Source organism: Micromys minutus (assembly GCF_963924665.1).
Source record: "Micromys minutus genome assembly, chromosome: 22".
In the NCBI taxonomy this organism is placed as follows: Eukaryota; Metazoa; Chordata; class Mammalia; order Rodentia; family Muridae; genus Micromys; species Micromys minutus.
In genome coordinates, this window is record NC_137957.1 from 2,107,883 (window position 1) to 2,133,400 (window position 25,518).

The 25,518-nt window shown below is 53.4% G+C and overlaps 1 protein-coding gene across 3 annotated transcripts; it reads right to left on the reverse strand.

Annotated features, from left to right (window-relative positions):
• Positions 1-327: 327 nt before the first annotated feature.
• PALM (paralemmin) lies at positions 328-24,812 on the reverse strand. Of its 3 annotated transcripts, XM_080935285.1 has the most exons (9): positions 24,660-24,812; positions 13,213-13,264; positions 12,770-12,850; positions 12,149-12,279; positions 10,339-10,489; positions 7,915-7,936; positions 5,670-5,726; positions 4,115-4,246; positions 328-2,142 (listed from the first exon to the last, which is right to left on the reverse strand). In XM_080935285.1, exons 1-9 carry the CDS (start codon positions 24,662-24,664, stop codon positions 1,622-1,624), a joined length of 1,152 nt encoding a protein of 383 aa, XP_080791411.1. In that variant the 5' UTR covers positions 24,665-24,812; the 3' UTR covers positions 328-1,621. The 3 variants fall into 3 exon arrangements, with proteins under 3 accessions (XP_080791411.1, XP_080791412.1, XP_080791413.1); XM_080935286.1 differs by lacking the exon at positions 4,115-4,246; XM_080935287.1 differs by lacking the exons at positions 4,115-4,246; positions 5,670-5,726.
• Between the last annotated feature and the right edge of the window lie 706 nt (positions 24,813-25,518).

The window sequence follows — 25,518 nt, forward strand, 5'->3', positions numbered from 1 at the left end:
TGAGGACCTCTCTATTTCCAACATCACAGCCCAAGGACATGGGCGTGGCATATGTGGAGACCAAGGTCCTCCGGGTGGCTGCCCACTGCTGTCCCTTACCTGTCCACGTGCTGCAGAGTCCCCGAGAAGATGCCCAGTGAGGGGCTCACCCCAAGAGCTGCCGTAGCCTCAGGGGAAAGAAGCCTTCTCCTGTGTCCTGCAGGGCCTGGCCTTTTTATGGCTTCACCACCAGGCCGCACCCCTTCCCGCCCAGATGAAACCCAAGAACTCCAGCAACCGGGCTCTGCACACTTTTTTTTTTTTTTTTTAATTTGTTTCTCTGGGAAAGTCAAGAACATGGGGGTGAAGGGTGGGGCCTAGTCACACGTCAAAAGCAGAAGGGGGACAGCAAGGGCAGCTCGGGGCTGGAGGAACTCAGACAGACTCGAAGGAGGAGGAAGAGGAGGGTGTCATGACCATGGCCATGGGTCACTCCGCAGTGAAGTGCCTCTCCTCTGGGCCACGGGAAGGACAGCAAACAGACCCCGTGGCCTCTGCCTGAGCTCCTACTGCAGCTGCGGGGAATGACGGGACCCCGCAGGTGGTCCTGAGCCCTGCTGCACACCAGGCTGGAGTCCCAAGAAAAGGGACCTAGACCGGGCGTGGTCCTCCGAAGCCGAGTCAGCGCCTGTGTGCAGGGTTGTGCCTCTGGGAACCAAAGTGGCTACTGCTGTCTGCCTGAAGGTTGGTGACCCCCTGCCAGGCTCCCGTCTGGCCAGGTGGCAGGTGGGGGTTCCCTTACTCCCACCCAAGGTGTGTGTGGAGAGCAACCTAAACCTGCCTGGAAATGCTAGGCTTGCAGCTGACAGGCGTACCCACCCACTGACTTCTGGGGTACGGGGGCATGTGAGAAACCCAGGACCCTGGTCCAAGCCAACTAGAGAAGAGGGCAGAGGTGACCCCAAAGGTCCCAAAATTAGCACCAGGAAGAAGGGCCCATTGTGTGCATGGAGGGGAGGGGACACTCAGGACAGGGAGTAGTTTGGCTGACCAACAGTGACTCCATCTTGTAGGTGATTGTTCCGTCCCCGGTGAAGGGTTTCTCCTGTTTTGAGCTCTGCTTCTGGAGAGGATTCACAGGTGCCTGTCCTCCACCCTAGGACGTCATGACTTTGAGTCCCCAAAGAAGTGTGGCCTTGCCTCACCTGCCCACGTTCGGCTGCTGGCAACTTGGCCAGGGAGAACCTTTCTGGTCCCCTTGGAGACTCCCCAAAAGTAACAATAAGGCACAGACAGGCTGGCCTGGGGCGGCAGGGGGACACCAGGCTGGGACCACGGTGGGCATAAGCCGTCTGTGTAAACCTGCTGTGACTGGAGGGGGTGCCCATCCTTAGGGGGTCTGATACGGGTCGGCCTGTCTCTCACCAAGGGATGACGCACGGCTCAGAGGTTTGGGGTGAGTGTGGAGTGTGGTGACGGGCAGAACACCCCCCACCCGAGACTCGAGGTGCATAGGGACCACACACGTGTCTGGGGCCTGTGAGGCGGAGGGTGAGGGTGGGCAGGCGCCGGGGAGGGCCGGGCTGCTGGGTTTGAGTGTAGAGCGTAGGACGGGGACCAGGGACTGGGGCGCCCCGACAGCTCACATGACAGAACAACATCTACAGCGAGGCTTCTTCACATCGAGATCCTGGGCATCGCTGGGTGTGGTGGCGGGCCCCGTCTGGTTCTCCTCCTTGGTGGCTGGGAGCTCAGCTGCGCTGCCATTGAGTGGTGTGGGCTCCCTGGGGGTGACCGCGTCTTCAATCACCACCAGTTCAGCCTTGATGGTGTCCTGCAGGCCGAGTACCTTCTTGGTCTCTGCTTCATCTTCCACGTTCTGATAACCCATGAAGACCATGGTGACCGGGGGCTCCTGACCGAGCTGGATGCCTGGTGGGCCTGACGTTGCCTCTCCTGGTTGAGCCTCAACTCCTGTGATCTCCCTTCTGGATGGCGTGGTCCTGGTGACATCCTCTGCGAGTCCCCGAGGCTCCGCTGGCCCAGCTGTGGACCCTGCCTCGCTCAGTGTGACCTCATCGGCCTTGTGAATGAGTTCATCCACCTCTGAGGAACTTAGAGGCTGGATTCCATTCTCAGCAATGCCGTCCACGGCATGGACCACTGCGTGGGGACACAGAGATAGAGTCAGTGGGGCAGAGCCAGGAAGCTGAGGCAGATGCCCACCATGACAGCCAGCTCTGACGTCCACACCTGTCATTCCAGTGCTCAAGGAGACCGAGGGAGGAGGGTTGCCATGATCGAGTCCCAGCTTCCTGGGCACTGGGACAGCAGGTATGCACCATCAGGCCTAGCTGTCACTTTCTGAGCTATGTTGAGCTAAAACAATGTCTCCTCACTGAGGGAACAGCAGTCTAGAGCCCCAGATCATACCTGAACCTCAGCTTTGCAAACTCCTTTGGGATCCTCAACTACAGGGGAAAAGACAGGGTAGTTCCAGGGACCCAGTGTAGGCTCAGGGCTACCACCCCCAGATGTTAGCTCCCCACCCCCTGGAAGAGAGTTTCTGTGCCCAGCCCCTCTGTGACACTGGAGGTGCAGAGGGTGGGGTCAAATCTCTCCCATGGGCCTGGGCCCCTAAGATGAGAATCCAAGCCATCAGTCTCCACGGAAACAGATCTCCTGCTGTTGCTAAGCAACCTGGGTCCAGTCTAGCTGGTTCTGGGTCCCCAGGGAGACTGTGCAGAGGTGGGTGGAATGGCCCAGGGTGGAGCCCTGTGGAGACACTTTGGGAGTGGCTCATTGCACTGGACACCAGCCTCGCTGTCCTTCACAAACAGTCACATCCACGGGGCCAGCAAGTCCCACAGCAGTTCCACTCCCGGTGTGTGTTCACACAGAAACATGCCCAATACTAAACATACACAACGCTCCGACACACACCACAGCAGAGAGACCTTAAGGATACCGCGCTTGCTCAGTGAGAAACCCAGACACAAAGGGCCACAGAGTGGAGGTCTCCAGGATCAGAACTGTCTGAAACAGTGCAATCCTGAAACCAGGGTGGAGGTGTTGGTGGAGGAAGATGGTGGCGATAGCTCGCTGGGGTGGGCGCTTCCTTTGGGATAATGGGATGTTCTGAAAGTATATAAAATTATTGTACACAGGGGACCAAACCTTATAAACTACAAACTGTAAAAAGGAAAATTACATGGTATGTATTTATTTCTTTAAAAAAGGATGGGGTAGGGAAGTTTGACTTTATGGTTCCTGCTAAAAAGTATCCAAAGATTAGATGTATCTAGTTTCCTCAACATCACTTCCCCACAGAGCAGTCTGGTTAAGCACCTATAAAACCAGTTAGGAAAGCCAGAGAAATACCAACTTAGAGTTCCAAAGGGGGTGGAGGCTTAGTGGTGGTGACCTCATCTAGAATCCCTCAGTGAGGGACTGGGGGCGTGGCCACCGTGGAGCCCCGCCTAGAACTCCCAGTAAGGGATTGGGGCGTGGCTTAGTTGTAGTTTGCCCAGCATTCTGGAGGCTCTGATTTCTGTCACATAAAATTAAATCTCTTCTATACCAACATCCCCCCGCCCCGGCCACCCATCACTTTCAGGCCACAGTCCCTTCTGCCCTGTAGCTCAAAGCCCTTTTTTAAAAAAAAAAAAGTTATTATGTATTCAGCATTCTGCTTGCATGTACACCTGCACAGCCAGAAGAGGGCACCAGATCTCATCACAGATGGTTGTGAGCTTGGAATTGAACTCAGGACCTCTGGAAGAGCAGCCAGTGAGTGCTCTTAACCGCTGAGCCGTGTCTCCAGCCCCCACAGCCTTTCTTTCAGCATCACCTTCAGAGCACCTCAGGACCTTTGCACAGGCTGAGGCTCCTGCACGGTGCTCTGTTTCCTTCTCTTGGCTGTGCAATTGTTGGCCTCTGAGGATCTCCCTCCTCACTTGAACTCTCTGAGTAGCAGGGAAGAACTTCGCAATGGCTGAACCTGCCTCTAGGTTTCACCTCAGTGCTCAGCACACACAGCCCAGGTTCTGAATGACTGACCAGGCCAGGAGAAAGGGCCGGGCGGGGCCACCCTGGCTCTGCTGGGCGCCCTAGCAACAGGGGCGGCTTCTCATACCTTTTGTTTCGTCCTCGTAGACCTTCACGCCCTGAGGGAGTGGGTCCCGGGGAAGCATTGTGGTGCTGGACAGCACCCTGGTCTCCCCGGTCACCTTGTCCTTCTCCACCGTGATCTCCACCGAGTACATGGCTGACATGAGAGGCACGGGGTTACCCCATGACCGATCTGCCCTCAGGTGCCCCCCGCTGGACTATGGCCAAGCCAGGGAGGGTAGCAGCAGAGCCAAGCAGCAATGGTGGTCACAGCGGCGACGCTGAGCACCTCCCCCCAGTAGCTCCTGATGACAAGGGTTCAAGTACGCATTCTGCTCAGAACCTGGAGACCACGCTGATGTCCCACGCCAGGACCCCATGTCCTTCCATCTATGCCCACTGTGTCCTGCTGAGCTTCCAGACTCTTCCTGGTCCTGAACTCGCAGAGATCCACCTGTCTTTGCCTCCCGCATGCTGGAATTAAAGGCGTGGCCACCATGGCCCGTGAGATGAATTTTAATAGCCCAGGCACTGACCGTGTTCCCCAGAAAGCTCTTCATGGTGCTCGGAAAGATGCCAAACCCTAGCGGCCTCATCAGCCCTCACACTGTACCAAACTGAGCTCCCAGGACTCCATCTCAGCCTGCTGTCTATCCCCATTGGCTGGGCCCTCTCATGGTCACCTCCAGAAACACTACTGCTGATCTACACAGTACCCCACCACCCAGGCTGGGAGCCAGCATGGTTCCCTGACCCAGTCCTGGTCTGTTTTCTGAGCAGCCACAAGAGGGCGCTTGTAAACACGTGGCTGAGTGGGCATCCCCGCTTTTCCCAAGGCTAGGGTGGGGGGGGGGAGCTGCCCCCTCCCTCCCACAGCCTCTCTCCTTTCCCGGCATGGTTAATTGAACAGCCATGCACACCCACCAGAATACCAACTCCTCCTCCTCCTCCTCCTCCTCCATGTTTGGCTCCATAGAATTTGTTGAATGAATAACTGACTGTAAGTTAATCATTTTTTCTCTGTACCTACAAACCTAGTTGGGCAAGATGTGCGTGCTCTCTAAAGTCACCAGCTTGAAGAGATATGGGGAATGGGAGCCACACCTGCTGTTACTACAACAGAGGTTCTGGCGGCACCTTCTGAATTATGAAACACCCCCCTAGACCTCCTGAACTTGAACTCTGCAAGAAGTTCTAGGCCTCCTGCCGTCTCTCTCTCCAGGATGCTATGTTTTTCTGGATTTTGGGTACAGAACATGTCAGGTCTTCCTATGTGAGGTCAGTGTGATGCCAGGACTCCTGGAGCAGGCAGGATGTGATGCAAGCATGTTCAGGCATGTGGGAGCATGTTCAGCCTGTGTGACACCCCCAGGTCCCTAGGCTGAGGTTAGGAATGAAAGCCAAAGGGCACTGTGTTAGAGCCCCAATGCTGGGCCAGTCTTCTCAGAGAAGCCTGGGCTAGTCACAGCAAAGCAAACGGGTACTGAGGTCACCAGACACCCTGTGAAGAGCAGGTCCGGGTGAACCCCACCCTGCAGGACGCACACAGAGCCTCAGGGGGTGGGGGTGGGGTGACCCACCTGCCTTCATCATTGTATGTCCCCCTGGGCTCCGCGCCGGGGTGGACGTGCGATTCTCTGCACGGGGCACAAGGTGGAGAAAGAGATGGAGTCAGAGGCAAGACTGCAGGATGCTCCCAAACACCCCTCCAAGAGCACGAATCCAGTCCGATATACCTGGTCCACAGACATGGCCAGACCTGCATATGGCCTAAACAACCACACTCCTCCCCCAGAACCTATACTAGAACCCCAGACCTCCAATACACATCTGCACTCCAGACCCCAACACATGCACCTGTACCCTCCCACCCCCAACACTTCCTCCTATGCCCCCAGAGCCTGAACCCATGTAACTGCACCCTCAGACACCCTACCTGTCATCTGTACCACAAACCCTTCAGACACCATAGCAGCAGCCTAGAGCCCTATGCACACCGGGCTCCTCACCCCATAGCTAGCCCAGCTCAGCCCCAGACTCCTCATTATCCAGCCCAAAATGACTTTCATAGAATCCCTGGGAGGCCTGCGCGGATTTTCTTTTAATTATTAATTTTTAATTCTACAGCAAGACTAGGGGACACTCCCGATGAATAATTAACAGCAAATCAGGTCAGAGAGTCCTAGGGCTGTATTGACGGCCATGTCAGCCACACTGGGCAGAAACACATGCTCAAAAGTGATCTCAAAAAACAGAGGCAGGCATGGTGGCACACACCTTTGATCCCAGCACTCAGGAGGCGCAGGCAGGTGTCTCTGAGTTCAAGGTCAGCCAGGTCTACAGAGAGACTTCCAGACAGCCAGGATTATGTAAAGGCCTTGCCTCAAAAACAAATGAACAAACAAACAAACAGAGTTGGGCTGATGCCCAGTGGGCAGAGCTTACTTGGCATGCAGGAACACCTGGCTGCACCAATGCCCTGCAGACATATTGGCACCATCAGCCCAGTAATTCGGAGGTGGGGGCAGGCCTTCAGGGTCATCCTTAGCCACAGTGAGTCTGAGACTAGCCTGGGCTATATGAGACTTAGTTTTTGTTTATGTTTTTGTTTTTCAAGACACGGTTTCTCTGCACAGCCCTGGCTGTCCTGGAACTCTCTCTGACGACCAGACTAGACTTGGACTTAGAGATCCATCTGTCTCTGCCTCTGAAGTCCTGGGATTAAAGGTGTGTACCGACCAACACGGTTGAGACTCTGATTTTAAAATCCGTATAGGGCTGTGGTTAAAGCACTTGTTGCAAAGGACCTGAGTTTGGTTCCCAGTACCCGCACGGCAGTTCACCACCTCCTCAGGTACCAGCACCCGTGGTGTGGATACACATGAAGGTAAAACACTCAGACACATGAAAATCATAAAGATTAATGTAAGGAAGGTTTTTTAAAAAGTGTATTTATACATAAGACATATATGGGCTGGCCTTGAAATCAGAGACCCACCTGCCTCTGCCTCCAAGTGCTGAAATCAGGTATGTGCCGCCACCACCACCTGGTGACCTCTCTATTTTTCTTTTTTAAGATTGTATTTATTTTATGCACATGAGTACACTGTTGCTGTCTTCAGACACACCAGAAGAGGGCATCCGATCCCATTACAGGTGGTGTGAGCCACCATGTGGTTGCTGGGCATTGAACTCAGGACCTCTGAAAGAACAGTCCGTGCTCTTAACCTCTGAGCCATGTCTCCAGCCCCCTCTCTACTTTCCTTAAGTGTGTGTGGTATATATACTATTTCATGAGGGCATGTATATAGTGTATACAGAAGCCCAACGTCGACACACGATGGCTTTCCACCTTGCAGGGTATTTCTTAAGTGCATTATATTTTAGTAAGGTGTATATGTATGTATACATATATGCAAATGCTCATGGATCAGGTTCCCTGGAGCTGGAGTAACAGGCAGTTTCGAGCTGCCTGACATGGGTGCTGGGAACCGAACTCAGGTCTCTGGAGGAGCTACTTCCAAACCCTGCATGTGTCTCACTGAGCCTAAAGCCCACGGACTGGGCTGAGCTGGCCTGCTAGAGAGCCCAAGTTCCTTCCACCATGGCCTTCTAAGCACTGGAATGACAGGGGTGACATCTTACAGGTGTTAGGCCAGAGGCCAGTCAGGTGGGGACTATGACACAGACAGTGGATGTGGACCAGCCAGGCAAGACACTCCTCTGCCACAACCTGATGTGCTGAAACCCCTTCACCTTCACCCACCATCCCACCGCTTACCACCAGAGGGCACCAGAGGCTGCACGTCCCGTCTGGAAGCTTACCTTTCGGTGTGCCCAGTGGAGTCTGCAAGAAAGAAGGGGAAGGATTAGAACTGTCCACCTAGCCTCCTCCACTGCCCTAAGCTCTGTTCTCGGCTAGAGGATGAAGCTGTGGGGCTGACAGCCTTGGAGGGACAGCCTTAACCCCTAATGGAGTTCCCAGCAAAAGCTGTCAATTTGAGTTTGAAGAATTCCTGCTCAATCTTCAGAACTCACACCCTCTGGGAAGCCTGCCCGCCCGAATGACCCTTGATGCTTTGGAGGAAGGATGGGTCTCCCAGTGCCCAGGGATTCTGTGAGATTAGGTCTGGTCCCCTTCCCAGCTGATACTGTTCACATTCCACCAGGCCGGAGCCAGCACTCAGATCTACATTCGGGTCTCCCCAAAACCGGGGCAGCATACAACAGACAAGGGCTGGGCTAGCTCTCCTGACAGTAGCGGGGCACTTTCCCAATATGCACAGTGCCTTGAGTTCATCTCCAGCCCAGCCCCTAAGGATCTCGTCAGCTGTGTGGCCTGGAGTCAGACCCTTAACCTCTCTGGTCTTGGATTTGGTCCTATCTCCATCAAATGGAGGTGTTTAAAAATTAGTTAAGCGTAGGTGTGGTATTTTAAACCTTTAATCCCAAAACTCAGGAGGCAGAAGCAGCAGGGTGGCCGTGAGTTTGAGGCCAACCTTGTCTAAATAATGAGATGCTGTCTCAAAAATCAAAACTAAACAAAAACCAGATTGTTTACTATAATTATGATTGGAGAATTGGTGTGCTGGCTACAGGTGGGGAAATTATTCCCACCAGGAAGGTGTGTACATTGTGGTTATTTAGTTCATGAGGTGCTCAATAAAACAGCATCTTCAGGGCAGGGAGACAGCCCAGTCCGTAAAGCTACCAGACAAGCAGCAGGGTCTGAGTTCTGGGCCCCACACCCTGCAAAGCCCACAAGGGAAGGCAGAGGCAGGAGGAGCCTCAGAGCTGCTGGCTGAACTGACGAACAAGTCTAATGGAAAAACTTGTCTCAAAAATAATAAATAAATAATAAATGAAAGAAGTCGGGCGAGGCTGGGGAGACGCTCACAGCCTAAGAGCACGGCTGCTTCCACAGACGACTCAGTTCTAGTTTCCAGGACCCACACAGGGCAGCTCACATCTCCTGTAACTCCAGTTCCAGGGGATCTGACGCCCCCTTCTGGCCTCAGTGGTCACTGCACAAGTGTGTGCACATGCATGGGGAACACACACACACACACATACACACACACACACACACACACACACACACACACACAAACACACAATTTAAAATAAATCTTTTAAAACCATGCATGGTATGCACACCTTTAATCAGAGGCAGATGCAGGTGGATCTCTGTGAGTTCAAGGCCAGCTTGGTCTACAGAGTGAGTTTTACATAGTGAGACCTTAATCCTAAATTAAGTAAATAAATATTTCAAGAAAATAACAATAACATAGAGACCAATTGAGGTAGACACATCATGTCAACCTGTGGCTTCTGCAATCATATGTACCCATATGTTCACCAGAGATTTCACACATACACACACACACACAGATGTGCACACATGCACACTCACATACAGAGACATACATACAGACATGCACACACACAGATGTGCACACATGCATACTCGCACACAGACATACACAGATATGCACACACATGCACACTCGCTCATACACTCTAGTGAGCTACCATATATACAGTGAGATTCCATCTCAAAAGAGCCAAAACTTAGGTCAGCAAGATGGGGCAAAGGCACTTGCCGCCACACCTGAAGACGGACTTTAATCCTTGGGACCCACATAAAGGTTAAAAGGAGGGAACTGCTGGAGGGTCCTGTGGCCTGCAGGGTGCATGTATGTGCTCATAATACTGTAAGTAAATAAGTAATTAGAAGAAGAATACATCAAGGCCAGCCTGGTCTACAGAACACGTTCTAGACATCCAGGGCTACACACAAAGAAATCCTGTTTTAAAAGACCAGAAAGAAAGAAGAAGAAGAAGAAGAAGAAGAAGAAGAAAAGAAGAAAGAAAGAATATTAGATTTTTTTAAGCTAGGCTAAGATGTGGGTCAGTAATTAAGGGGTTGTCTAACATGCCCCAGGTCCTGAGTTCAATGCACAATACTTTCCCCAAAAGAAAGAAAACAAGAAAAAACTGAGAATTAAAAACAAAAACAAACAAAGGAAAGTCTGAGGGTGGGGTCCATCTGGGGCCAAGGCCTGACTGTCCACTAATTCATCAGTCTGTAAAAATCGCCCACAGACAGGCGCAGAAATTGCCGTCACATACTAGAAATTCAAGCTCAGAGAGGCTAAGCAACTCCTCCCAGGTTGAACAGCCTCCATTGCTGCCCACTGAGGAAGGGTTGGTGCTGCTCAGGGCCCAGCCTCTTCAGAAGCCTCTCACCTGCTGAGCGTTCACCATAGTTTCTGATTTTTGCTCCTCCTTGACTGGGGTTGTAGACTGGGGCCGGACTGGGCTAGGGGCTGCTGAGTTCTCCTTTGGGGCAGCTGGGGCTGAGTCTCCAAACTCCAGGACATCGATTTCTTTCTCTAGCCTAGAGAGAGGTGAGAGAGCGCAAACAGGGCTCCTCAAATTTAGTTAGGTTTGGTTTTTGTTTTCTTTCCCCAGGACAGGGTTTCTCTGTGTAGCCCCGGCTGTCTTGGAACTCACTACGCAGACCAGGCTGGCCTCAAATGAGAGGTCACCCACCTGTGCCTCCCGAGTGCTGGGTGACCGACCGGTGGGCACCAACTGCTCACCTCGAACTTAACTTCATTTCTTCTTACACACTAACTACCACACGTGTCTGTGTGCGCACACCACAGTGTGGTGTGGAGGGCACCCGGTGAGCTCTAGGGAATGGAACTCAGGTTGTCAAGTTCCGCAGCAAGCGCTCTGCCCACTGAGCCGTCTAGTCCAGCCTACGTTTTGATGTTTTACTGTACGGCCTTGCTGTGTGGCCCTGGTCAGCCTGAGACTCACTCGGGCAGCAAAGATTCCCCTCTATGTTTGCCTACTGACAGGAAGTGTAAGCGTTGTAGGGATGATGGAAAAATATGTGTCACTGTCACAAGAATCAGAAGACTTTAGTACAAATAAACCTTCCCCTCAAAAAAATCAGGGCAAAGCCAGGCATCGGTAGTGTTCCCAGGATGCTGTGGGGGGAAAGCGGCCAGTCTGAGCTCCAGAGATCCTGGTTCAGAAAGCAAAAATAACAAATAATAATAATAATAATACTAATAAAGGGCTGAAGAGATGGCTCAGTGATTAAAAGCACTGACTGCTCTTCCAGAGGTCCTGAGTTCAAATCCCAGCAACCACATGGTGGCTCACAACCATCTGTAATGGGATCTGATGCCCTCCTCTGGTGTGTCTGAAGACAGCTACAGTGTACTCATAAAATAAATAAAGAATTTTTAAAAAGAGGCAGGAAAGAGGCAGTGAGGGTCTGGGGGCCTGGTCAGTGGTAAGCCTAGGCCTAGGCTGGTTGAAGTCCTTAGTTCTACCAACAAGGCAGAAACCAAAACAAAACCTCAGAAAACACTCAGTGGCATCCCTGTCTGGTAGGAAGGAAAACGGAAGCCAAGGGAGGTTGTAGATCGCACTTAGCTTTCACATGCAGGAGAGCCCCAAATGCTATCTTTAACTGCTCCACCTGGACAGGGAAATCCTGGCTAACTCCATAGACAGAGCCTCATGGCCAGGGGGATTCACATGGGGACCTTTTCCTTGCTTGCAGGCACTGTAGAAGTTAGTCATTTCCTGCTGTGACGACCCTTCTTCTCCCAGCCAGACCCCTAAGGCGGAAACTTCTGTGTGTGTTCCAGCCCCCACGGGAAGGCTATTCTCCCTGTTCTGTCCCCTCTACAGCTTCCTGTAAGCCCAGCTGCCCCTGTACTCTCCATTAGAGCTGCAAAGGCCAGCTGGGCTGGCGCCAGGAAGCCCTCAGGGAGGCTGGTGACGGTACCTCCCTTCCTTAGGGACTTCTGCTTGCTCGGGCCTCACACCTGCTCCTGTGTAGGGATTCACAGTGGAGGAAGCCCAAGACAAGGTCTGCCTCACAGTCCACACTGATTGTAGCTGGAGGCTGGGCACTGTGTGAAAGGTCCAACTGTGACACCTGCCTGTTCCTAATGGGGGTCCCCAAGTGTCCTCAGTCCCATCCGCCTGGACTCCCCTGTCTCCTGGACAGGCCCCTTCCCCTAGTGCTCACCTGCTGATGGATTCCTCCAGGCCCCGGGCTTTCTGTTCATCCTCCTGCATCTGCTTCCTCATGTCCTCGTCGCCCTCTGAGGCTGTGGATGGTGTCCCCTCCAGCAGCCAGCGTTCCCGCAGTGCCTTGGACTAAGGTGGCAGGGAAGCAGCTCAGAGTTGAGGTAGTTGTGGCTTGGTAGGTCAAGGTTAGGATTGGGACTGAGGTCAAGGTCGGAGTTATGAAGGGAGTCATTGTCTGGGTTGAGGTCAGTCCAGGTCAGGGTGGAGGTCGTAACTGAGGTTACGGTGACCTTAACCCCATCCCAGGGCACACATGCCAGTAGTGTCCCACATAGAACTTCAGAGACCCACTTTAGAGAAACAGCCTGCATAGGCCTGGGTTCATCCCAAATCACCAGGGTTCAAATAGACATGGAGTCCAGTGTCCCTCCAGGCCCAGCCCACAGGTTCTACACAAGGCCCTGCCCATAGGCCTGTCCACAGACTCCGCCCACAGGCTCCACACAAGGCCCTGCCCATAGGCCTGTCCACAGACTCCGCCCACAAGCTCCACACAAGGCCATGCCCATAGGCCTGTCCACAGACTCCGCCCACAAGCTCCACACAAGGCCCCTTCTACCTTCAGGTACTGTAGCTGTCTTCGGTCATCCTCTAGTTGTCTCCGCTTGCTCTCAATCTCTGCCTGCTTTCTACGCTTCTCCTGTAGGTGTAGACCAGGTCAGGACAGCCAAGGGTCCCCAGGACCACAACCACCCCTGTGTGACGCAGGAGACCCAGCACCCCTGTGAACGATACCCAACACAACCAGGGGACCCGGACATGGGAGCATTTGCAGACTGTGAGCCTGGGTTGTGACAAACGCCAGTCTCAGTTTCTCCAGCTGTCCCCCAAGGGGACCAAAAGTCATATGAAACAAGTGGACCTCTACTTTCATTTCTAGGAACCCTAAGTAACTCTCTGCTAGGTGACCCAAGTTCTGAAGCCTAGACTACATGAAGAAACCTGGAACCTCTTCCCGCCCACTCTCCTCATGACATCAGGTCCAAAATGGGAGGAACTCACAGCGATGGCTTGAAGCCGCTCCTGCTGGGACGCAGTGTCGGTAGTCAGGACGCTGCATATAGGAGACAAAGTCAGATCCTTTAAGGTGTAGCCAGTGCAGGACCACCCCTAACCCTACGTTCCCTATCAGTGAGTCTCTCTGGCTCTCTCAGAGACTCTGCCTATAGACCTGGGATGGTTATGGAAAGGGGATTAGATTTGGGCCATTAAGAATAGATACACAGGAGTTCAGCAGGCAGCAAAACTAAAGAGGGTGTCACCTCCAAGGACAGACTAGAGGACATGTCAAGATGATCCCCAGAGACCCTCTCCTCAGCCAAATCAGGCTCAGGTAGGATCAGACATCCCCATCTTCCATCGAAACGACAGAATGGTAGGATCTCAAAGCAGCCCAAGATCACAAAGAGAGCGAGTTTCCCCAGAACGTTCAGCAAAGCGCCCCCAAAGCCAAGGTCATCTCTATCTTGTTTTTGAGTCTGGCCAAAAGGATTAGGCTCAGACACTGCCCCCAGCTCCCCGACTCTCCTGATGCCTTATCTCCACAGACTGAAATTACAACCATGTTCAACACCCTTGGCCCAGAGTAAAGCTTCCCAGAACCCCTGCATAAAGCTTCTCCCTCCATACCTCTCTCAGCCTCAGTTTCCCCATTTGTGCAACTCAAGAGCAGGAGACATCTAACTTTGAGCTTGCCTAGGACCGTAGCAGGGAGGCGGTCCTGCAACCCCCACCGCGAACTGCCTCCACCCAACTCCATCCAGACAACCTGGAGCCAGGGACGGCTCCCCACCCCCAACTCTTGGATTTCGTTTCCTGACCTCACTAAAGCCTGTGAAGTGACCTGGCTCCCACGCCCTGACAGGTGACCCTGGACAGCTGCCCCTTTCCTGGCAGGAAGCACCTTCCCTCTCAGTGCCTCCCTGGGGCCTGGTAGAGCGAGCCCACACTGATTTATCTATTTTTACAGGCCTGGGAATGGAATCCAGGACCTGATAAGCAGGCTCTCTCTACACCTGACCACGCCCCCAGCCCATCATTGGGGGATTCTAGGCACGGGGGTGTGTCCATCCCTGACCACACCTCCAGCCCCTCACTGTGGGATTCTTGTGGGGACTCAATCTCCGACCACGCCCCCCCCCACACGCCTATGTGTGCATTTCTATACACATGGACGTATAGGCGTGGAAGCCAGAGGCCAATCTTCGGTGTTATTCCTCAGTCACTACCCCGCTTCATTTTTAAGAGTTTGTCACTGGCGAGGAGCCTGTCGCCTACTCCTCCATTACTGGGGTTGCAAGAACAGGCCACCATACTGCCACACCTGACTGTAACGTGGGTGCTGGGGTTGAACTCGGGTCCTTCTGCATAGGCAACACTACCAACTGAAGTACTTCCAGGGCCCTTCACCGTTATAGTGAGATAGGATCTCACGGAGCTGCCCATGTTAGTCTGAAACATGCAATCCTCCTGCCTCAGCCTTCTAATCCCTGAGTCACCTGGATTAGCTTTGGGTTTTCCTATCTTCCCTTCATCCTAGTGAGGCTGGATTCCACGTGGGTTTCAGGAAAGGCTGGACCCAGCTTGGCTAAGAGGCGCTTACACGGTCCATGGGAGCAGTCTTCCTTGGTTATGTTCTTCCTAAGAGGCTCAGCTCGTTTGCTTACCGCCCCAAAACAACAACCCAAACTACCTCCTCATAGAAATAATCAGACGCCTCTCTCCTTCTTGCACATCATCTCTGAGAGAAACCCCGGTCTGGTGTGGCCTAACCGGTGTCTACCTGCTTGTGTCCCGGCCCCTCTCCCGTCCTCCCCACCCCCTGCCCACAGCGACCTCAGTCTACTCCACTGAGAGGCAGGTCGGTCGCCACCACCCAGGCCCCTTGCATTTCCTGGGAGCTGCCTGCTGAGTTCTTTCAAGGCGTAATGCTGTGTGCAGAGGAGGCTAGACTCAGAGGGGCTGCTGTGCAGGCAGAGGTGACAGGTCCCTCTCCACAGCCAAGCGACCCAGGGCCCGAGTGGTGGCACATTTACAACTCCAATTTCAGCACCCGACTACATAGTTCCAAGCCAGCTAGAGCTACATAGTGAGACTGTTTAAAATGGAAAAGATTAAAGACCCTGGGGGGGGGGGAGCATCACGCTAAACTACCCACCCAGTGTGTAATTCCTCCCACCAAAGAGTCAGGCGGCCACGGGCCGGACACAGGGACAGCTGTGTAGCCGGTGGCGGGTGAGACAACAAAGCCATCAGTGTCCTCAGCTGGACGGCCTGTCCCCAGTCCAGAGCCGATGAAAGTCAGGCGGACAGGGCCAGCCGATACAGAGACAATGTTCTTAGTTGTCCCAAGAAGACAACTTCCATCCCTCGGTCCCTTCCATTCCCATATTGTCGCCGCGTGGTCACAAGTACAGGCGCGCAGCTGAACCCTTCCCGCGCCCCTCCCCACCCCCGGGCGCCACTGCTGTGATGGATGGCGGACCCGCGGGAGGCGGTTGCCCTGGCAACCTCGGTGTCCCCATAGCAACGCGAGGCCCTGGGTGTGGAGGTGGGGCCTGCGCTGAGCATCCACCCCCGGCCTAGTGCTGGGGTGCTGAGAGACTTCCACTAGCTTTGAGGGGGGCGGGGAGAGGGCGTTTTTTTCTCCTATTTTGGTTTTTGATGTGCCTACACATCTCCTTAGAAAGGTCTGGAGCAGGCAGTGAAGGTTAAGAGGGAAGAAGTGTGCAAATCATTATGCCCAAGTCATAGCTAGCGGCCCAGCCTGTGATTTCAGCAATAGAGAGACTGAGGCAGGAGGATAGTGAGTTGAAAGCCAGCCTGGAAAACTTGGTGAGACTTGGTCTTAAAATACAGAGTGAAAAGTGATGTGGGGTTGAGGTGGAGATGTGGGAGTTACCCCAAACATGCAGGAGGCTGGAGTCATCACAGCACAGGGGATGGGGTTCAGGGGAATCAGTTCAAGGTCATCCCTAGTTACATCGTGAGTTTGGGAGCAACCTGAGCTATGTGGGACTCTATCTCCAAAAATAAAGATACCTGGGAAGTGGTGACAGAAAAAAAAGAAAAAAAGAAAAAAGAAAAAACCAAAAGAACCAAAAAACTATAATCCCAGCACTCCAGAGGCAGGCAAACCTCTGAGTTCGAGGCCAGCCTGTTTTACAGAGCAAGTTCTGGGACAGAGAAACATTGTTGCAAAAAAAAAAAAAAAAAAAAAAAAAAAAGCCTTTATTTGCTATGTGTGCGCCTGTAAATAGAGCCAGGCCTAGTGGCTGATGCTGTGAAGGTGAGAAAGAAGACTTTCAGGAAGCTTGAGGCCAGCCAGCCTGGGCTACACAGACACCCAGAGAGGTCCCGGTAGAATGATCTTTTGGTTTGGGGCAGGGACTGGGACCCGGCAAATAGAGGCCTGTATCTCCAAAGGTCTTGCGTAAGCAAGGAGACCCTGATGTTTAGTGAGATGGAAGGTGTGCTGCCGCTGTGTGTCCCTGGCCAGGTGACTTGTGGTCTCTGAGCCTGTCCTGGTGCCTCTGGGGATGGTGAGCACCATCTCGGAACCGCTTAGCTCAAGGAGTCACACCTTCTGGGGATTATTTTCAGGTGCTCAGTGGGGAATCTGGGCTCCTATGCTGCTGTGTGGGTGGCGGAGGACCAGGGAGGGCGTCATCTCCCAGCTCCTGAGATAATTCAGCTCCAGATGAGATAATGGGAAGGGAGCGACAGCCCAGCCCAAGCCTTGGCTTCCAGTTTTGTTTTTGCAAGGCCCAGAGAGGTTATGCAACAGGCCCAAGGTCACCCAGCGGACAGGGCGGCCCTGGCAGGGACAGGGGCTGGGGGGAGGGGCACACGGGGTGTTGCCCGTGCTGCTCCTTCAATGGCCTGGGCAGCTCCAGTGTCTAGCAGTATAGCAATGAGAGGGATCAAGCTGGTCAGGCATGGAGCCCAGCGCCCAGAACATTCCTGCAGCTAAATGAAAGGAAAGTGCTGATGGTAACCTTGGCCAGGAGGGGAGGAGAAAGAGACTGACAGGTCAGCCCTTCCCCTCCCCCAAGCACCCCGTGTCCCCAGGGCTTAGCATTTGACACTTCCAGACCCCTGCCCCAGGCATTTCCCATTTCCCAACTGGCTGTAAGCCCTAACCTAACCCTACTCCTCAGTCTGGCTTTCCCTCCCTCAGCTTCAGCCTTTCCATCCCTCTTCCTTGCAGGGAGCCCTCCAGGGAGACTCCTAACATCCCAGCCCAGGACGACAGCCTCAGTCATCTCTCAGCAGTGGAGAGGGCAGGACCTCCCGCCCGTGTCAGGGAATAGAGGCTCTGGCCACTAACCTGTGGTTGGATGAGAAACTGGACCCTGCCCTGAATCCTCACAGGCCAATGAGAACTCTCATATTCTAATGCAGAGAGCAGTTTCCACAGTCACGCCCCCCATAACACTTCCAGTAGTGATCCTCAAATGTCTGGGACCCGTTGTGACCCCAGGATCTCGGTACCTGCCATTCTTTCTGCCTGCCCACTGTCTTTCCCAGTCTTCTCATCCAGGTCTCCCCGACCACCCCCGTCATTCTCAGCCTCAAACAAGCCTTAAACTCCGTGACTCACGCTGACGCGTCATTAGTTTTTGTATCCCATAAGAACAGAAAGAGCAAAGCTCCCAACGTATGTCTCAGCACGGAAAGACGGCCACGCAGTGTGGGACTCGATGACAGACAGTAAATGTCCACAACAGGACAATCCAGAGATTGGAAACGGACTCAGCTGTGCGGGAGACGTGAGGATGGGGTGATTGATGCTGGGTGTGCGCTTCATTTTGGGGTGATGGGGTATGGTAGAGCTGTAGTTTTCAACCATAAAATCACCCCCTTGCTACTCATAAGTCATTTTACTACTGTAGGAATCATAATGTGAACCTCTGTGTCTTCCCATGAAAGGCTTGTGAGCACGGGTGGAGACCACGGTGGGAAAGCTGGACACAGGGATGGTCGGATGCCGCATTAAGATGGAGGTTGAAGGCCTTTTACGGGAAATGGAGGGGATCCGGTCTGAACACAGAATGGATTCAATCTAGGAATATTCACAAAGCCATCTTTTCTCTGTGACAGGATCTCAGGTAACCCGGGGCGCCACTGGACTTCATGGCCCCCATGCCTGCTTTCTGCAATGCTGGGGATGGAACCCAGGGTCACCTGATGCCTGCAGAATGTCCTATCCACGGAACTCAGCCCCAGAAGGGGTCCATGTTGCTCTGCACACTCAACCTGCTTCAGGGAGGGCCACCACAGGGCCAGGGGCAAAATGTCCACTTAGCATGTAGTAAGTTTCCTCATGCTTGTGTGTGTGCCCGTGTGAGGTGTGAGCGTATGCACCACATGTGTATAGCTGCTGGCTGAGGCACTGGACCCTGTGGAACAGAGGCTGCAGGTACCTGTCAGCTGCCTAGTGTAGGGGCTGGGAACCAAACCCCAGTCCTCTGAAAGAGCAGTACTTGCTCTTAACACCTGAGCCATCCCTGCAGGGCCCAAGTTTCAGATTTTAGTCCAGCTTTGAGGACACCCCGGTTCCCGAGCGCTCAGGAAGCTGAGACAGGAGAGTGTCTGCGTCTCCTTATCTCGGAGGAGGAGGGGATTCCGATTTAGAGGTCTTTAGACTCGTCCAGAAACTCAGTTCAAACTAGAAACCACTGTTGGGACCTAGGAGAGGGCTCTGTGGGTAAAGGAGCTTGCTGTCAAGTCTGGCAACATGAGTTCAAGCCCCAGGACCCACAGAGAACAGACTCCAAGAAATTGTCCTCTAATTTCTGCTCATGGACTGTGTCATGCACGCCCATTCCACACAAATAAAGTGTAACTAAACTAGTTTTAGGAAGCTGGGAAAGGGGTCAATACTTAGAGCACAGCTGCTCTTCTAGAAGACCCAGGTTCAGCTCTCAGCACCCATACGGTAGCTCACGATGTAGAGGATCCACGTCCTCTTCTGGCCTCTGGCACAGGTGTCACGTGCACAGCACTCACATACATGCACAGACATACACGAACACACACACACATACACAGAGACACACAGACACATACATACACACAGAGACACAGAGACACACAGACAGACAGACACACAGACACATATACACACAGACATACACACAGACAGAGACACACACACAGACACACAGACACAGTCACACAGACAGACACACACACAGACATACACACAGAGACACAGAGACACACACAGACACACAGACAGACACAGATACACAGACACAGATACACAGACACACACACAGACATACACACAGAGACACAGACACTGACACAAGCATACATACAGTCACACACATACACACAGAGACACACTGACACAAGCATACATACAGTCACACACATACACACAGAGACACAGACACTGACACAAGCATACATACAGTCACACACAGACACTGACACAGGCATACATATAGTCACACACACAGACACAGGCATACATACAGTCGCATACATACAGTCACACACACACAGACACACAGAGACACAGACACTGACACAGGCATACATACAGTCATACACACAGAGACACAGACAAACACATACACAGACACACAGTCACACACAGAGACACACACACAGACATTTGTTTCAATTTGTTTATCATAATAAAATAAAATATTATATTAAAATAAAATAAAGATATTTTATTCTTATGAGCACTTTGCTTTGTGAGCCTGTTTGTGTACCATGTGTATACAGTGCCCTCAGAGGTCAGAGAGGATGTCAAATCCCCTGGAACTGGAGTTACAGACAATTGTGAGCCACCATGTGGGTGCTGGGTCCTCTGAGAGCAGTCAGTGCTCTTACCTGCTGAGCCACCTCTCCAGACCCATGAAATAATAGATAAATAAATCTGCATGGGCTGGAGAGATGGTTCAGCAGTTAAGAGCACTGTCTGCTTTCAGAGGACCCAGGTTCAATTCCCAACAACCACATGGCCACGCCTGCCTGTAACTCCAGTTCCAGGGTCCAGACAAACACACAGGCAAAACACAAATGCACTTAGTAGGAGGTGGTGGAGAGGGGCCACGCCCTCCCCGACGTGAAGGACAGTAGGAACTGTGATCAGAGTAAACCCTCCCTTAAGCTGCTTTTCCCAGCCATGAGACAGGTCAATAATAAAATGATGGTACTTATCAACTCATATTTACAGGTACAAAGCCATCCTTTCCTGCGAGGCCCAAGCCAAAGACAGGCTAGGGTTGCCGCCCACCTCCAAGTCCTGCCCTTAGACTTTAGCAGACAGGGGATTTAAACACAAACGGACAAAATGGGGTGAAAAACTGCTTGCGCATGAGGACCCGAGTTCAAATCCCCAGCACCCACATAAAAAAGACAGGGTACCGTAGGTATGGGCGGTCGGTCCAGCCCTGGGAAGGCAGAAACAGAAGAATCCCTGGAGCGCACTGGCCAGTCAACGCACCTTAACTAATAAGTTCCAGCCCAATGAGAGACGCTGTCTCAGAAAGGAAGGTAGAAGCCTGGTGGGTGGTGGCCCACACCTTTGATCCCTGCACTCAAGAAGCAGAGACATGCAGATCTCTGTGGGTTTGAGGCCAGCCTGGACATAGAGGGAACTTGTCTCAAAACAAAAACACCAACCAACGATAATTAAACCAAACAAACAAACCCACAAACAGATGAGAAAAGGATAAAGGACGTGGTCTCATCTTCCTGTGGTAGGTATCAGATTCCAGCCTCTGCACTCCCTGGACCCCCAGACCTCCATCTTGCCTTCTCTGCCTCCTTAAGGGGAGCCAAAGGCTTGGCCACACCCTCCACAGCTGTTCCTCACAGCTGGCTCCACCGGGCTGCTTCCTCCCAGAAATGCAAGCTTGGGGCTCCTCCATCACCATCCTGACCCAGGTTCAGACCTCTGACTCCGGGAAGCCTCGCAGTCCCCCCTATCCCCTCGGCCCCACCACGCCCTTGCTGGTCTTATAGCACAGCCACAGCGGCGGTGGCTATGCAGCCGGCAGGGTTAGGACCCAAGCGCGCGCCCCAGTCTGGCCAGCAGGTGAGCCAGTCTGTCCGCGTGGCTGGTTCTGGAGAATCCTTTACCGGGAAAGGCTCAGAATAGAATAGACCGAAACAAAACGAAAACGTTCCTTAGACTAGAGTCTGAGGCAGGAGGGTGGAGAATTTGAAGTTAGCCTGTGCTAGTTAGAAAGCTGAGGCAGGAGGATTAAAACATTGAGGTTGATGCCACTCCGGGCAACACATAAAACAGCAACAAAGACCAACCATAAAACAGCAAGGACAAGTCTGGCGAGATGGCTCAGGAGGTAAAGGTGCTTCTGCAAAGCCTGAAAGCCTGGGTTCAATTCCTAGGACCCACATGTTGGACAGGCAGAATGACCTGTGAGTCCTTTGACCTCCAGACATGTGTCATGCCCCCAGAATAATAATAAATAACAAACTAAAAACACAACAACAAAGATCTCTAAATGAATAAATTATGCTCACATTAGTCTAGCCACCTTCCCTGTTCTGAGGCTGGCTTGCCCATCTGCAAATTCCTTCTTTAGAAACCCACATTTAGGGGATCAGCGAGATGGCTGTGGAAGGGCTTGCTAAGCCCGGATGACCAGAGTTCAATCCCCAGAACCCACATGGCGGAAGGAGAGAACTGACCCCTGAAATCCAGACTCTTGCACTTGCACGCTTGTCCATACACTCTCCCACACTCCACACAAATAGCTCTTTCAAAAAACAAAAGCAAAAACTCACATTTCAAACTAAATTCCCTTATATTGTAGAAAACCATCACAGAGTTACCCAGACAGACACACTCCGCTAGAGTATGAAGTTGCGGGTACCAAACAGATACAAATCAAACAAAAGCTTGCTCTGAAACTGAATTACCAGTGCAGACCTCACACAGGCACCGAGACACTGACAGGCGGGGTTGGGGGGGGATGGAAGCGGAAGATGGGGTAGGTGGGTGGGGTTAAGATCCAGGAAGTACCTGGTGAACCACTCCATTCTGGTAATTCAGATTTGTGGCCCCAGCACTCTAGGGGGCTGAGGCAGGACGACTTCCACAGCTTCCTGGCCCCCATATCGGTCACCTCTCTTCAAAAGTAATTTTTATTAAGCCTTTAAATTTTTCAAAGATTTTTCATTTTTAGAGCCTGTGTATGGGTTTGCGCATGCGCGTGCCTGTGGAGACCAGAAGAGGGCATTGGGTCCTTGGATCTAGAGTTACAGGAGCCTCTGGACCATGTGGATGCCGAGAATCAAACTGGGGTCCTCTCTCCCCGTCTCTCACCTGACACACAGTGTTTCTCTGTGTAGACCAAGCTGGCCTCGAACTCAGGGATGCGCCTGCCTCTGCCTCCCGAGTGCTGGGATTAAAGGTGTGAGCATCCCTGCCTGCAGTAGTAAGCTTTCTTATGCTGTCTCTCCAGCCACCTCCTGGAATTCTTAGATGCTTATTTTCCCGTTTCTTAAATTAAAAATGCTTTTTGTTGTAGAGTTGGGGTCTCTCTATGTAACTCCGGCTGATCTGGAATTCAGATGTCTGCCTCACCTGAGCGCACGCACGCGCACACACACACACACACACACACACACACACAGGACCTTTAAAATATAGCAGGAACATCCTCTGTCTGCTAGTCTTTGCAACCATCTCGTATTTTGGGCCACGAAGTTCATCAAAGGAGTGAGTTGGAGTGAGTTTAGTCCTTGTGAGAAAGGACTGTGAGCGAAGGAAGGTGCCCAAGACTGGCCTGGGTCAGATGGAATTCACCCCACCTTGTGTCAACTGGGAACCTAAGAACTCTCTTTTTACAGCGACATGGGGCCAACCTCCCGCTGAACCCACCAAAACACAGTAAGCAATAGACGGCCCACCTAGGGAGAGCCCACCTAGGGAGAGCCCACCTAGGGAGAGCCTTGTATCAAGAATCCACAAAAGCCTGGCAGCAGGTGCTAAGGGCCTCTGGGTATGCTGTGTGGCTCTGGGGTACCATCTAGTCCCCTCTGAGTCTTAGAATCCCCAGTGGGAAAGAAGGGTCTAGAAGAACAGGAAACAATAGCAGCCTAACCAGAAACAAGCCTTTCATCTGCTGTTCTGGGTGGGAGATTCAGTCACCTGTTTGGGCAGCCCACTGACCACAGCCACACCCGGGGCCTGGCCCCTGCTGTCAGAGGCTCCCTTGGGCCAGGCCAGAACGAATAAACAAGCCAGGGGATGTGGGGCAGGCAAGTGCAGGCCCTGGCTCCCCTGAGCCCCTGGCTGGGCTCCCGGGGCAGGGCAGAGGAGCAGCCAGGCCTTTGTCTAGGCTTTCTGAAGGAAAGAACGCAGGGGCTGGGTGTCAGCCTTCTTGGCCAGGGAAGGATGTGACAGCTCCCACCCATTAGAGGGTGTGGTGGGTCACGGGTTAATCCCAAGAGGAAAGTTGTCTTGCACAAAACACACCCAGAGAGGGAAGGGCAGGGGGAGCGGTCACCAACCAAGCCGGGCTGGCCCGACCGACCGCTCTGTCCCAGCCCTGGCTGGGGTAAGGACAGGCGCCCTGTGTGGGACGCCCCAAGACACCAAGCAGGCAGATTTGTAACCTAGATGTTTTCCTATCATCGAGCCTGTCAAGCACCCCTCGACCACCTATTCTTCCCACCTGTGGGAGTAAGGGGCTTGGGGGACACCCTCACATTGCCCAGAGCCGGCAGCATGCCTGAATGGCCCCGGCTGCGGATGAAATCTTCCCGTGCCTGTCGCTTCTCAGACCCACAGAACCCAGCTCACTCAGACTAGGTTTGGGGACTGGGTTCCACCATCATTTTCAACCTCAACCAGCCACTCCTTTGAGTCACACCATCTGGTCCCCGCTTTTTCTGGGAAGGGGGAGGGGACACTCTTAGAGGGAAAGGGGGAAATCAGACTAAAGCTTCTGACAGGGAACCGCCCGCCTAGTTCTTCACGGAAATCTACCTCTCCAGCCAGTGGCAACTCAGGATATCTAAGGGGTCGGAATTGGTTTGGCCAAGAGGCTGCGCACACAGAGGAAGCCACGAGGAGGGCAGAGCGCAGGAGGGACCGACAGAAGCGCCAGGAGCAGCAAGCCGAAGCTGGGGGAGGGGAAGCGGGAAGCAACCTGCCCCTTGAGGAAGGGTCCCATTACTCCCTAAGTCCCGCATGCTCTCGGGGAGCGCCCACCACAGGTGGCCCCGCTTGCATAAAGGGTCGTGAGCGCGCGTGGGCCTCTCTCCTTTGCATCTTGCAAGAGATGTGTGGGTGCAACCCAGGTACCCCTCCCAAGCTTGATTGGGGACCAGGCCAGGAACGCGCGGCCCAGCTCGATCCTTCCCCGTTGCAGCTGGGCACGGTCTCCCCGCGTCACCTCCGTGTTCCCCGTTGGGGGCCTGGGGCGGCAGAGCACGAGCGGCCGGGTACTCACTCCATCTCCCGCGAGGTCCGTGGGCGGTGCAGCACGGGGCAGGGCCGACTCTAGGGCCTGGCGGCCGGGTCTGTGCGGCGCGGGGGCGGCACCGGGGCGGGCATCGTCCCCAGCGCGCCGGGTATTGTCCGGGCGCGGCCGGGTGGGCTCGTGTGCGCGCCGCCTCTGCGCGTTCCCTGCACCCCGCGCGCCCGCGCGCGCCTCCTGCCGGCCACAGACGCCCCACACCGCACAGCTACACTCCAAAGCGTCGCGGAGATCCCGGACCCAGTCACCCTGAGTTCCCCATGGGATGAAACGGATCCAGACACGGTTTAGGGCCCCAAGTGAGACCCCCGAACCGTGGGAGAGGCACAGCAGCAGCTGGGAGGGGAACTCAGCTCCCGCAGGACCTAATGGCTGGATATGGTCTATTGAACTCAGGAGTTTGTTTAGTCAGCCCTATGATGCTGCCAGACTGAGCAAGGGGCCATTGGGTGAACTTAGACTTTGTTTCCTGGGCACTGGAGAGCCACAGTAAGAAAGGCATAGGGCCTGTCTCCCCCACAGGGTGCACCATGTGACTTCCTGTGTTTCGGCCTGGACTGCAGCTCCTTGGCTCTAGGCACTCACTGGGCCTTGGGGCAGAACGGGGAGAGTAAGTCACAAAGCTCCCTTCTGTGATAGAGTAGTTGTGCTTTGGTTTGCTTTTGTAGACTGTGTGTTCACTTCCTGTGCATGAGGAGGTCCCAGGGCATCCTCTGCTGCCTTCCTCGGGAGCCACCCACCTTCCTTTGTTTTCTTTTGAAGACAGCTATGTAGACTAGGCTGGCCTGAAACTCACCTAAATACCTGCGGCTACCTCAACCAGGCCCGCACC